At 36.6% G+C, this 13,381-nt stretch overlaps 2 protein-coding genes across 2 annotated transcripts; both read right to left on the bottom strand.

Annotated features, from left to right (window-relative positions):
- Positions 1–804: 804 nt before the first annotated feature.
- LOC125187158 (heterodimeric geranylgeranyl pyrophosphate synthase large subunit 1, chloroplastic-like) lies at positions 805–2,014 on the bottom strand. The gene has a single exon (XM_048083692.2). The coding sequence runs from the start codon at positions 1,972–1,974 to the stop codon at positions 976–978; it is 999 nt and encodes a 332-aa protein (XP_047939649.1). The 5' UTR covers positions 1,975–2,014; the 3' UTR covers positions 805–975.
- Positions 2,015–6,143: 4,129 nt separating this feature from the next.
- On the bottom strand, positions 6,144–7,531 carry LOC125187365 (geranylgeranyl pyrophosphate synthase, chloroplastic-like). Its single transcript, XM_048083946.2, has one exon. The coding sequence runs from the start codon at positions 7,387–7,389 to the stop codon at positions 6,409–6,411; it is 981 nt and encodes a 326-aa protein (XP_047939903.1). The 5' UTR covers positions 7,390–7,531; the 3' UTR covers positions 6,144–6,408.
- Positions 7,532–13,381: the final 5,850 nt, after the last annotated feature.

Raw genomic sequence — 13,381 nt, 5'->3', positions numbered from 1 at the left:
GGAGTAACATATTATTCTATCATTCCACTACTATCATTCCACTACAAAACCTAACACCTCAACTAAGGCTCAATTATTCACTTTTCATATTATTTCTCCACTTTAGCCTCAAATATTACTAACTTAGTACTCCCTACGTTTCTTCAAAGTTGAAACGGTATTTTTTGGCACTGAGTTTTAGAAATGAATGTTGGGTGTGTTAAATAAATAGATAAAAAAGTAAGAGAGAAAATAAAGTATAAAGTGAATAAAGTAGAGAGACTAAAGTAAGAAAGAGAAAAATGTTATCATATAGTATAAAAATGACTCAACTATGAAGAAACTTACAGAAATAAATAAAATGACTCAACTATGAAAAAACGGATAGAGTAATATAATGCCTTAAAATAGAACTCCCAAGCCTTTTGTTCAAGGCATCAACAACTACACACACTAAAATGCAATATAATCCCTTAAAAAAATTGTTTCAACTAGATACAAACGTAGGAAAGAAAAGATTGGTAGTAGTAGCGATGCTATGCATTCTAATATTTATTCAAAAACATAGAGTAAAATCAATTTAGATCATTGACATAGATTTTGTATAATGGTTTACTTAAAATTTCAATAAAAAATTAGTTTGGCAAGGACTTAAACCTCTGTCTACCCTACACGTGTCCACCTATTATTTAAACAAATGGCAAATCGGAAAAAGCACCCATATTGGTGTGCGTGAGCATCTCCTCCAACGTGGCACGCTCAATGTGCCCCTTCATGCTCCGTTGCCGATACTCTTATACAGGTAATCTACGTTTCATCACAAAATTAAAAAAAAAAAAATCGTATGCTCAGATAATCTCACGACTTAATAGCCATTTATTCCTTATTCATCCTTCTTCATCCTTGCCATGCCAATTATTAACTAATATTACAAGTGTAAAACACAAGATGGGATCAATAATCAAGCAATAATCAAGATGGTTTTCCCTTTCCAAACTAATTATTCCTATAGGCAATGAAATCAGCCAAGGCAAGCAAAGGCGCCGCCTTGGCCTCATCAAACACCGCCATCTGCTCATACGCCTCCCTCTTCAGCTCCTCCGCGAACTCCCTCGACCTCTCCAGCCCCATCAGCTTCGGATACGTCGCCTTGTCCGTCGCCACGTCCTTCCCCGCCGTCTTCCCGAGCTCCTCCGACGACTTCGTCACGTCCAGAATGTCGTCCACCACCTGAAACAGCAGCCCCACGCGCCGCGCGAACTTCCTCAGCCTCTCCACCGCCTCGTCCCCGGCGCCGCCGACGATCGCCCCCATCACCACCGCCGCCTCCAGCAGCACCGCCGTCTTGTGCAGGTGGATGTACTCCAGCTGCTCCAGCCCCACCCCGGACACCCCTTCTGAAGAGATGTCCGCCACCTGCCCTCCCACCAGCCCCTCTGAGCCGACGCTGCGTCCGAGCTCCGCGATGGCCCGGACGACTCTGTCCGGGCTGACGCCGGGCGTGGCGGACGCAACGTGCTCGAAGGAGAGGGACAGGAGGGCGTCCCCTGCGAGGACGGCGACGGCCTCGCCGAAGGCCCGGTGGCTGGTGGGGCGGCCGCGGCGGAGGTCGTCGTCGTCCATGCAGGGGAGGTCGTCGTGGATGAGGGACATGGTGTGGACCATCTCCACGGCGCAGGCGGACGGCATCGCGGCGCGCTCGGGCCCGCCCACGAGCTCGCACGCGGCCAGGCAGAGGATGGGGCGCACGCGCTTGCCGCCCGCCAGGAGCGAGTAGCGCATGGCCTCGTGCACCAGGCGCGGCTCGCGGAGGGGCACGCTCGCGTCGAGGGCGCGCTCCACGCGCGCGGCCTTCTCCTCCATGTAGCGCGTGAAGTCGAAGGTGGCCTTCTCCTGGGAGAGGGCGGCGGCGATCGCGGGAGGGCGGCGCGTGGGGTTGAACATGAGCTTGTTGGTGCGGATTGTGTTCGGAATCGGACTCCAAATTAGGCTCATTTCGCCGAACTCGAGAGAGAGAGAGATTTAAATTGAAAAAAGATGCATGCAAAATAAATAGGTGGAAACTCAAAGAAATGTCGTATTCGTATTTAGGCAACGAATTACCAACATGCTTTCCACGAAGTCTACACTCAGGTGCTATGTGTTGCATAATCAAGTACTCCCTCCGTTCCACAAAGATGGTCCCACTCTGACCCGGCACGGATTTTAAGAAATGTAATAAAAAGTGAGTTGAAAAAGTTGGTGGGATGTGGGTCCTACTTTTAAAGTATTAGTTTTATAATAAAATGTGAGTAGGAATGAGTTGATGGAATATGAGGTCCACTACCAAAAATAGTAAAAATGAAATGGGACGAACAGAAATGGAAAAATGGGACAATCTTTGTGAGACGGGGGAGTACTCTTTTAAGTGCCCAATAAATATCTCATATTTGATCAGTTTGATTTTAAAAAATTATTTAACTTTATGAGAAAAAATTGATAAAAGAAATTAGTGGAATGTGATTTTAATTCATCCATACCCTAATAAAATTTCACTTTTGCTTGTTTTCTCAATAGACAAATAGTAGAAGTTAATTATACATTTTGAAGTGGTGTGACACGAGATTTAATGCATAAATGATAAAATAAGAGAGATATAGACAAAAATTGATTCAAGTATTATCAGCGGAAAACGAGAGTCTGGCCTTGTCAGAGAAAAAAAAATCCTAAATGAGAAGTGCATAGATACAAGAGATGGAATAAAATGAAAATAGTGATACGTATCTTTAGGGGACAAATGAGGTATATAAAAGTGGATAATTCACATTCCACTGTTCTACTAATTGTATTACTCATATTTTTCACATTTGTTAAAATATTGCAACGTGAAATATTACGAGACTCGTATTCATGAATAATGTAAGCATCATGACACCATTTTTCCATGTGCAACACTCTCGTTTAGTCCATCACTTTAAAAAATTGCATATTACCAATGGCGTAAACACAAAAAGTTTGCTAGTAAAATATAAGAATTTAAAATTTAAGGAATCAGATTACTTTTTTAGACAGAATTCTGGCAACCTAATATGGCCTTAATGGATTATTGGTACTCCCTCCGTCCACGATTAAGAGTCTCATTTCTAAATGGCGCGGGTTTTAAGAAATATTAAGAAAAGTAGGTGGAAGAAAGTTAGTGGAATAGGGGTTCCACTTGTATATATTAGTTTTAAATGATATGTGAGTGGAATGAGTTAGTGGAATGTGGGGTCTCTTTACCATTTATAGTAATTATAAACCGGAACTCTTATTCGTGGACGGACTAAAATGGAAAAACGAGACTTTTATTCGTGGACAGAGGGAGTAACATTTTGCGACAAAAAAGCCAACGTCGAGATTTACCGAACAACTTAATCAGCAAAAGGCACTCGTGATGACTATTTTGTTTGGTTTTATTTTATTTTATTTAATTCTAAGGTTGAAAATTGTTATTGATATTATTAATTAATTTCACAAATTATTCACTCAGAGTTATGATTTACATGTAATTTTTATAAATAAGTATGTCAATAATAATTTTAATGTATTTGAATTGTACAACAAATATACTATACAACAAAAGAAAAGATGCTAAATACGATGCTCAATGACCACAAATAATGTTAAATGGACTAAACGAGAACAAACCTCAATAACGATGTTCATTCACATAAAGTATGTAACATAATATTTCTCTTATATTATGATCTTCAATTTTCTTTAAAGTTATAGAGGAAGAAACAAAGGCTTTTGTGGATGAGATTGTGTAGTAGTACATTTTTAACTCCTTTAAAAAAAATTACTCTTCTAACAAAAATCGTCCCCTATTATTCAGTGCGTGACTTGCCATTATGCTTCGGTGCAAAAATTGGGCATAACTTATAGCAACATTTATTTAATTTCGTAACTTACATATATAGCTTGGTACTGAGCGAGATTAAATATATTTTGAAGATTTGTCAACTAATTTATTATTTTTAAAGAGTTGAATAAATGAATCACAGCAAAACATCTCCTCCTTTTTAATTCAAAGCAAACTTCAGAATAAATTACTTCATACAGTCCTCGAATGTCACATATTTGACCAGTACAGAAGAAGAAGTTAGTAAAGTGTGAGTTATACTTTTATACGTTATACTTTTATATACTCCTTCTGTCCACTATTTGAAGAGCTATTTTGACTTAGTACGAATTTTAAGAAATCGTTTAACTTTGTGAAAGAAAACACAAAATTTTAAAAAAATTATACTCTCTCCGTCTCCTATTAGGAGTCACTCTTTGACCGGGCACGAGTTTTAAGAAATGTAAAGAAAAGTTGGTTGAAAAAGTTAGTGGAATGTGGGACCCATTTTTTTATATTGGTTTTATAATAAAATGTGAATGAATTGAGTTAGTGGAATGTGGGACCTACTTACTATTTATGGTAAAAATGAAGTGGGACTCTTAATTGAGGATGGACCGAAATGGAAAAATGTGACTCTTAATGGGGACCGAGGGAGTAATACATTTTTTCACCACATTCAAAGTTGATGATAAAGACCAGAATTAACCTCTAATTGTGTACTTTCCGGCGATTAGCCGTTTAGTCTATAAAATAAGTACTAATACCATTTTTTGAATGCTTACATAGACTACAATTTTGGGCCATACCTACGTTATTCATATATCACATTAGATTTTGGATTGTGATACGAACACCCACGACCCATAACCAAAATTTAGATCATGCCACAAAAATGTAAACCACAAACAGAGAAAAAAAAAACGGAAAAGAAGGTTCAAAATTCAATTTTTTTTATTCTGTTAGCACGAATTGGCCAATTTCATCCGACCTAGACCAATATGCAGTTTGCGCAAGCGGCCCCATCTGCAGCCCGACTCGGCCCCTATAATAGGCGATCCCCGCACATGCATCTAAGGCACAGCTAAATTAGGCAGTTTTCCCTCTGTTCCTTGTTAATAGAGGCGTTTCTTTTCGGCACAGGGTTTAAGAAAAATGTGTTAAATGGAGAAGAAAGTAAAAGAGACGAAGAGAGACTAAAGTAAAAAGAGATAGTAGTTTTTGCCAAAAATAAAATTGACTCAATTAACTTGAAACTTTCCAAAATAGAAAAATGACTCTATTAACCTAGAACGGGGGAGTACTAATATTTGTTCAATCAATGAGTTGAACTACTAATAATGTACCTAATTGGCTTAGAGACATGTTAAAAATGATTTCCTAATCTAGTCGATGAATCTATCTTCCTTTTATTAAAAACAAAGGCATGCCAAATTCCTCCAAAGCTAGTGTTCGGTCGACCGCACGCAATCAATAATTAAATGTTGACAAACATTTATTAAAGTTTATTAATTTTCAGTAATTAGTTTATTAAAATTTAATGCAATATATCATCCTTCTTTGGATAGATCCTTTTATTTTAACAAAATAATTAAATTCACTCACAATTAATTTTTATTTGGATTATTTATTTAGAAATCTAAAGCAAATAAAACAAGAACATTTTATAAATTAAGAACAGGCAACAAAATTTCAGACATATAAACTAGCTAGAAATTTTAAATCGATCACTACATAATTATACTAGATCAAAAGACTCAGAAATCGGACAGTTAATAAATTAAAATTAATAAAATCTGATTTTTTGGTACAAAACCCAAACACATAAAGACATCCAAATTATTATTTAATCCCTAATTATGCACTATTTTTGGTTTAATTTAAAATTTCATGCCCAACTTTGACATTTTTTTTATTTAGATGCGTGTTCCTACTCAAGAGTTTGGCACGTCATCTCAATATTTTAGTATCGGAATTTATTATATTCCAGTAAAATATGATAAATATCCGTAACTGAAAGGCTGGATCCTTATTTTCTAAGTGATTTATATCGTATGCCTTGAATTTGTATAGAATTATGGTTTTATATTAGGATGAGATTATGTTTTATAGGCCCAGTTCTTCTCATGTTTGCCTATTTATACGGGAGTATGGCAAGTTATTCTGTGATCTGAAATCCAATCAGATCCAATCTGTAGCTACAATCTGAAAACACCCTGAATAATATATGTTCTCCGTTTTCGCCCGTGGACGTAGCCAACGCAACATTAGTGAACCACATAAATTTGTGTCTTCTTTACGTTTCTGTTTGTCTCGATTACACAATTGTTCTATTCTGTCATGATATAGCTTTTGCCTAACAATTTACATAAAATTGGAAGAAATTTAACTACTTTAGTATGTACTATAAAACACATTTTCTAAAATGCGTTTAAATCCCTTTGTCCATTTATCCATTATATTTATATATGTGTCCATTGCAACCGTGCTTTTACAAGTGATCTACTTTAATTTTCATCATCAAATAAAAATGTAGTATGATTATCACAACTTAAGATGTGTTTTCCAAATTAATTGTTTCTGTAAGCAATGTAATTAGCCAAAGCAATCAAGGGAGCAGCCTTGTCCTCATCAAACCATGCCATCTGAGCATACGCCTCTCTCTTCAATTCCTCCGCCAACTCCATCGATTTCTCCAATCCCAGCAGCTTCGGATACGTCGCCTTGTCCGCCGCCACGTCCTTCCCCGCCGTCTTCCCGAGTTCCTCCGACGACCTCGTCACGTCCAGAATGTCGTCCACCACCTGAAACAGCAGCCCCACGCGCCGCGCGAACCTCCTCAGCCTCTCCACCGCCTCATCCCCGGCGCCGCCCACGATCGCCCCCATCACCGCCGCCGCCTCCAGCAGCGCCGCCGTCTTGTGCACGTGGATGTACTCCAGCCGCTCCGGCCCCACCCCGGACACCCCTTCTGAAGAGATGTCCGCCACCTGCCCTCCCACCAGCCCCTCTGAGCCGATGCTGCGTCCGAGCTCTGCGATGGCCCGGACGACCCTGTCCGGGCTGACGCCGAGCGTGGCGGACGCAACGTGCTCGAAGGAGAGGGACAGGAGGGCGTCCCCGGCGAGGACGGCGACGGACTCGCTGAAGGCCCTGTGGCTGGAGGGCCGGCCGCGGCGGAGGTCGTCGCCGTCCATGCACGGGAGGTCGTCGTGCATCAGGGACATGGTGTGGACCATCTCCACCGCGCAGGCGGACGGCATCGCGGCGCGCTCGGGCCCGCCCACGAGCTCGCACGCCGCGATGCAGAGGATGGGGCGCACGCGCTTGCCGCCCGCCAGGAGCGAGTAGCGCATGGCCTCGTGCACCAGGCGCGGCTCGCGGAGGGGCACGCTGGCCTCGAGGGCGCGTTCCACGCGCGCCGCCTTCTCCTCCATGTAGCGCGTGAAGTCGAAGGCGGCGCGCGCCAACACGGGAGGGCGGCGTGGATTGATCACAAGCTTGTTGCTGATGCTGGTGTGGATGGGAATCGAACTCGCAATTAAGCTCATATTGATGAATTCAACGAGAAATTGAGAGAGAGTTCAGAATATTGTATTAACAATTTATACATTTAAAATGTAAAGCCAACATAATTAGGCTATGAAACTATTATGTCGTCGTGTTCATATTTTGGCAAGTAGAGTAACAACGAATATGTTCTCCACGAACTTTGATTTCCAAATTCCGCAGTCACAACTATATATATATACTGGGTAGGGGTGCGTTAAAATGACGAACACGTCCTAAAATAACACCATACCACCATTCTTAGTCAATCATTTGTACACGTGGATGAATAATAAGCTGTCATGTGGCAATAAAAAAAATGCTCAAATGTAAAAATCTCAGTAGCAATATACAATATTGTACACAACAAGTTTTTCTCGGCCAGTAATATCCAACACGCTATACAGCAATCTATAGATTGTTGTGTAGCGTTTATAATATTGCTGGATATGTGGTGTCACGATGTCACTTTAAGAGGTGTTGTCATTTTAACACAAACTTACTGTGTATATATAATGTATTATCAAGATTAATATTTGTTCTTTACCTGTCTTTGGTTGAATCTAACTAATCTTGGGCCGAAAGTGTCCCAACAAGTGGCTGGGTTTGAAGGGTTTGAATATGTAACATCAAGACTCAAGTAATAGTCAATACAGCTCCATATTGCTTACTGAACTACAACTTGTTGATATAGAGATTAATATTTTAATTACATATCAATATATATATCTGTGTGTAACGCTCCCGTTTAACTACTACTACAACCTATTGGTAAAAAGATTACTTCTATTATTTTAATTACATAAACATAAAGAGTCTGCTGGTAAACATAAAGAATCGTGAAAATCATGATTATAATTTATTATGCATACGCAATTTAATAAAATGTCAAGTAATTCAGAATCCTTCAAAATGGTGAGAATCAAGAATAGTTTTCACTTTTCAGTCATTTGATTGCGAAAAATATAGGGTGAGTGCATCTTATGAGTTCGGATCCTATATTTTGCGAAAGTTCACTGCATTTTATTTGTACAGTAATATATCAATGCATTTAATTTAGTGCTGATAATTCGGTCGTTTCGGTTCTAACCGAACCGACAACTCGGTTAACCGAGACCAAATGTAACCTACGTAGAAGCACCGGAACCGAAACCGAATTGGTCTCGGTTCGGTTCGGTTCCTAACCGAATAGTGTCGGTTCGGTTCTAGTTAACCGAACCGATAACCGAGTAGACGCCCAGTTTTGAAACCGAACCGAACCGATAACCGAACGCCGAAAATTATGTTAATCGGTTCAGTCATCGGTTAACCGACTAACCGATGACCGAGTTACATGCCCTAATTTAATTCTTATATCCTCACAAAAAGTACTTTTCGAACAAAATCAATCCCTATTATATTCATAAAATATAATGGTACCGAGCCAAATGAAATTTATTCTTTAACCCCAAGCTTATCAACTGGATTTATTGGACTTTAAGAGTTGAATTGATGGATTTACATCCGTCAAATGATAATCAATTTTTATTGTAATTAAAACCATATTTAATTTATAAAATAAAAACTATTTTAGATTGAATGGCATTTATAACACTCACAATGCATACCAAAAATTCAAATCAAATTTATGTTATTCATAATTCACATCAATTTTCATGTCAATCCTCAAACACCCACAATCCACACCACAAAATTTTATACTTACGAACACAACTAAATAGAAAGAAAAATGGAAAATATATCAAAAATTCAGAATTTTCAAATGATTAATGCCATGTGGTACTCTCGGATGGTATCAATGGTTGCAAGAAATTAAACACCTGATGAAATAGTATGATTAAAAAAAATACTTCTATAAAAATAAGATTAAAATAAGCAAGTAAGCATCCCACCTCCCAAAGTTAGACCATTTAATTTTATAAACATGATACGCACTTACATTAATTTAGCTAAATTAGGTAGTTATACTTCTCGGTCAATGTGTTGAACTAATAATTTCTCTAATTGCTTAGAGCCTAGAGGTATTTTTAAAATGATCTCGCCTAATCTATGAATTGAAATTCCTCTTAAAAAAGACAAAGCCAAGCCAAAATCTTCCATGGTTATACATATATATTGAAAAATAACAAACCTAGTGTTCGGCCAACCACACGCAATCAATGCTGAAATAAAACCAATGTTCAAGAATTGCATAGTTATTATTTAAGTAATTAATGCTAGTAATTAAAGTTTATGAATATTTAATTATAAGCTTAATAAGATTAGATAAGTAAATTTGAAATCTATAGCAAAAAAAACAAGAACAATTTATAAAGGACAAATTGCAAAATGTTATATCATAAAATTCAGTCAAATTAATTTAGATATATTCTCAATTATATCATGATAAAAATGTACAATAAATTATGTGCAATGTATTGCATTTTCTTTATGAATCAACATCATTATAGTCTTATTTATTACAAGAATCGTCCTGAATCTAAAAATTGAATTCTCATTTCTAGACAACATAAAGTGATCCAAAATTTTGAATTATTCCCAATTTTTTCTTTGCTCTATTTTTGGTTTTATTTTTTAATTTCATACACAAAATAAGACATTAAATTTTTTAATAGATGCGTGTTCCTATGCAAGAACTTGCCGATGCCATCTCCATTTTTAGTATCGGAATTTATTATTCCAGGAAAATATGATAAAAACCTAGCTACAAGGTTGGGTTTTTATTTATTTATTTTATCTATTAATCTATGCATCTATATCTAGCATTAATTTAAGAATTTGAAGTTCGACAAAACATTTTTTGAGAAATAGAGTTTGTTGCTAAAAAAAGTTATAAAAGGCATATGTAGCGTTATTTTGGGCGGTATATTGTATTTTTGCGCTATTAAATTTTAGTATAAATCTATTTTCATATTCTAATATTCAATTCTCACGTGGATATAAATTGTGTCACTAATTTGCAGACAAATGTTATATCGATGATAATAGCTGCTCCTAATATGATTTAATTATATTGAGACTAGCCAATATCAAATTATCAATTAAACCATCTCTTGCCAGTTGATTGATCTCATGAGTTTAAACTTTGTAAATAAAATTATATTTATTGAATTGAAAATATATTCCAAGTCATAGGGTGGCTTTGGGTGCGCAGTTTCTTGTCCGAAAAGTAATGGCATTGAGCTACCAATCTAAGTGCACGTTCTCAACATATAATTATTATTATTATACTCGCTCTGTCCTATAAGAATAGGTACTAATTTGACCCAATATTCTATTTCGTGTCGTCCTACATAATTTATCTCATTTTACTTTTACCATTTTTGGTAGTGGATCGATCGCATATTCCACTGACTCATTCTTACTCACATTTTATTATAAAACTAATACTTTAAAAGTAGTACCCACATCCCACTAACTTTTCCAACTCACTTTCCATTAGATTTTTTAAAACTCGTGTCGGATCAAAGTGTTCCAAATTATCTGGGACGGAGGGAATATTGTTTTCCTTTTTAGTTCGTCCCACGACATGTTTTTTTTTTAATTTGGAAACTTTATAAGGCAGAACTCATTTTCCATTAAAAATACTTTAATCACCTTACGTCTCTACTTCTCTCTTACTTTATTAGTTCATTAAAATTCATGTCTAACTAAAAATGCATATTCTTAAAATTCATTTCCAACTAAAAGTACATATTTTTTGGGATATTCTTGGGCGCGGAAGTAGTTATTATTATTATTTATTATTATTATTATTATTATTATTATTATTATTATTATTTTATCATGCAAATGAGTCTCTCAGAAGTCAGAACATTACAAATGACTAATAAAGTAATACTTGTAGTATTAAATTATTGACTAATACACACCTTTCACTGAGTGTAGGCTTATTGGGCTTATTCAAGACTGCAACTTTATTTTGGTTATTGGCCTTCGGCAATTTTAACGCAAAATTTTCATTAATCCATTCTTAGTTTTACAGCCCAGGCCCAATTGTAGTTATCTTCCCCAGTTATCAAGTCAGGCTCAATTTTATTTGTGTTGTTGGGCTTCTGCTTATACAATCAATAGTCTTTTTATATTCATTCTTACACAGCTAAACTTATTCAGCATGGCTGAGCTGTTGCAGTGGCTCTTCCGGGTGGGCCACGCCCCCCGCGGGAGACGAGAATGAGCATCACCCCATTGAACTGGCACTGCCACAGAATCAGCAGGAAACCGATTCGGACTTCCATCAGTAGTTGTGTCCGAAACAGCGGCTAAAGTGGACGACGAGCTGCACGAACAGTTTGTTAAGGCCGTCGCCGAACACGGTGTCGCATGTAGTAATTCTACTTTGTTCTCTCTTTTTTTATGAAATTTTATTTGTTTTGGCTGTCACTCTATATTATAAAATTGAAGATAAAAAATTTTCTATTTTTCAATGCGATAGAAATATGCTTCTACATAAAGATTGGCATGAAATACGCACATAATTATGAAAATTCGACGATGAAACCTATGTCAGCCACAATCACAATGTTAAACTTTTATTTCCAAATAATCTAATAAAATTTGTTTGGTTTCAATATATACGGAATGAGGAAAATTAAAGGTGACTTTTTGAAAAAGTAAGCGTACACTAGCCGCCAATCACTTTAAAGTTTAAACTATGTTTTGTTGTAATTATTATAACTTTTGATGTGTACGGTTAAACTGCATATACTTTTTCATCTGCTATAATTTGACTGAGAATCTTTTGATACTGTCAACTATGTTACAAGTAATTTTTTTTATAATTTCATATACATAATTAGAAATTGGTATCCGAAAGCAGCGCCTACGATGGACGACGGAGCTGCACGAACAGTTTGTTAAGGCCGCTGCAGAACTTGGTGGCGCAAATAGTAATTTTACATTGTTCCCTTTTTTCTCCACGATTTTTTTTTTGGCTGGAGTTGTATATTCTTAAATTGAAGATAAAAAATTTCCTATTTTTCAGTGCGATGAAATATGCTTTTGCGAAAAGATTCACACGGAATACGCACAGAAATATCTATGTTTGCCACAATCACAAATATGATTAGTTACATTGAAACTTATTTGAATAATGTTAAATTAATTTTAAACGCTAATATTTTTGTGTTCATATCTTTTTTCCTTAATTTTGTATGATTGCACATGAACGTCTAACCTAAAGCAATCTCAAAACTGATGGGCGTTGAAGGAATAACTCTTTTTCATCTCAAGAGTCATTTGCAGGTTTTGATATTAAAAAAAATATTACTTATAGCGTAGTTGATAATATCAAAAGATTCTCAGTCAAATTATAGCAGATAGAAAAGTAAACGTGGATTAGCCGTACGCGTCAAAAGTTATAATAATTACAACAGCACCATTAAAATGATTGGCGGGTAGTGTACGTATACTTTTGTAAAACACTGTCTTTATTTTACCATACAGATTTTATAGATAATTTAGAAATTGTGAAAATGAGTTTAGTTGTGCAGTATTATTATCTCATATAGTACGTAATTTGAACTTTGTATTTGAAGCAACGGCTACTATGGACGATAGAGCTGCACGAACAGTTCGTTAAGGTCGTCGCCGAACTTGGGGGCGCAAATAGTAACTTAACTTTGTTTGCCTTTTCTCCACGGAATGGAGTTGTATATTCTTAAATTGAAGATAAAAAATTTTCCTATTTTTCAGTGCGATGAAATATGCTTTTGCAAAAAGATTCACACGGAATACGCACAGAATTACGAAAATTCGACGATGATACCAATGTTTGCCGGCATCACAAATATGATTAGTTTACATTGAAAACTTATTTGAATAATGTTAAATTAATTCCGAATGCTAATTTTTTGTGTTGATATAATTTTTCTTAGTTTTGTATGGTTGCACGAGAACACCTATAGCAATAACAAAATTGATGAGCGTTGAAGGAATAAATCTTTTACATATTAAGAGTCATTTGCAGGTCTTGATATTTAAAAAAATATTACT

Source organism: Salvia hispanica, chromosome 5 (assembly GCF_029641045.1).
Source record: "Salvia hispanica isolate PSC_SH4W2 chromosome 5, Shi_PSC_v1, whole genome shotgun sequence".
NCBI classification, from domain to species: Eukaryota; Viridiplantae; Streptophyta; class Magnoliopsida; order Lamiales; family Lamiaceae; genus Salvia; species Salvia hispanica.
This window is presented reverse-complemented; position numbering and strand designations above follow the sequence as displayed.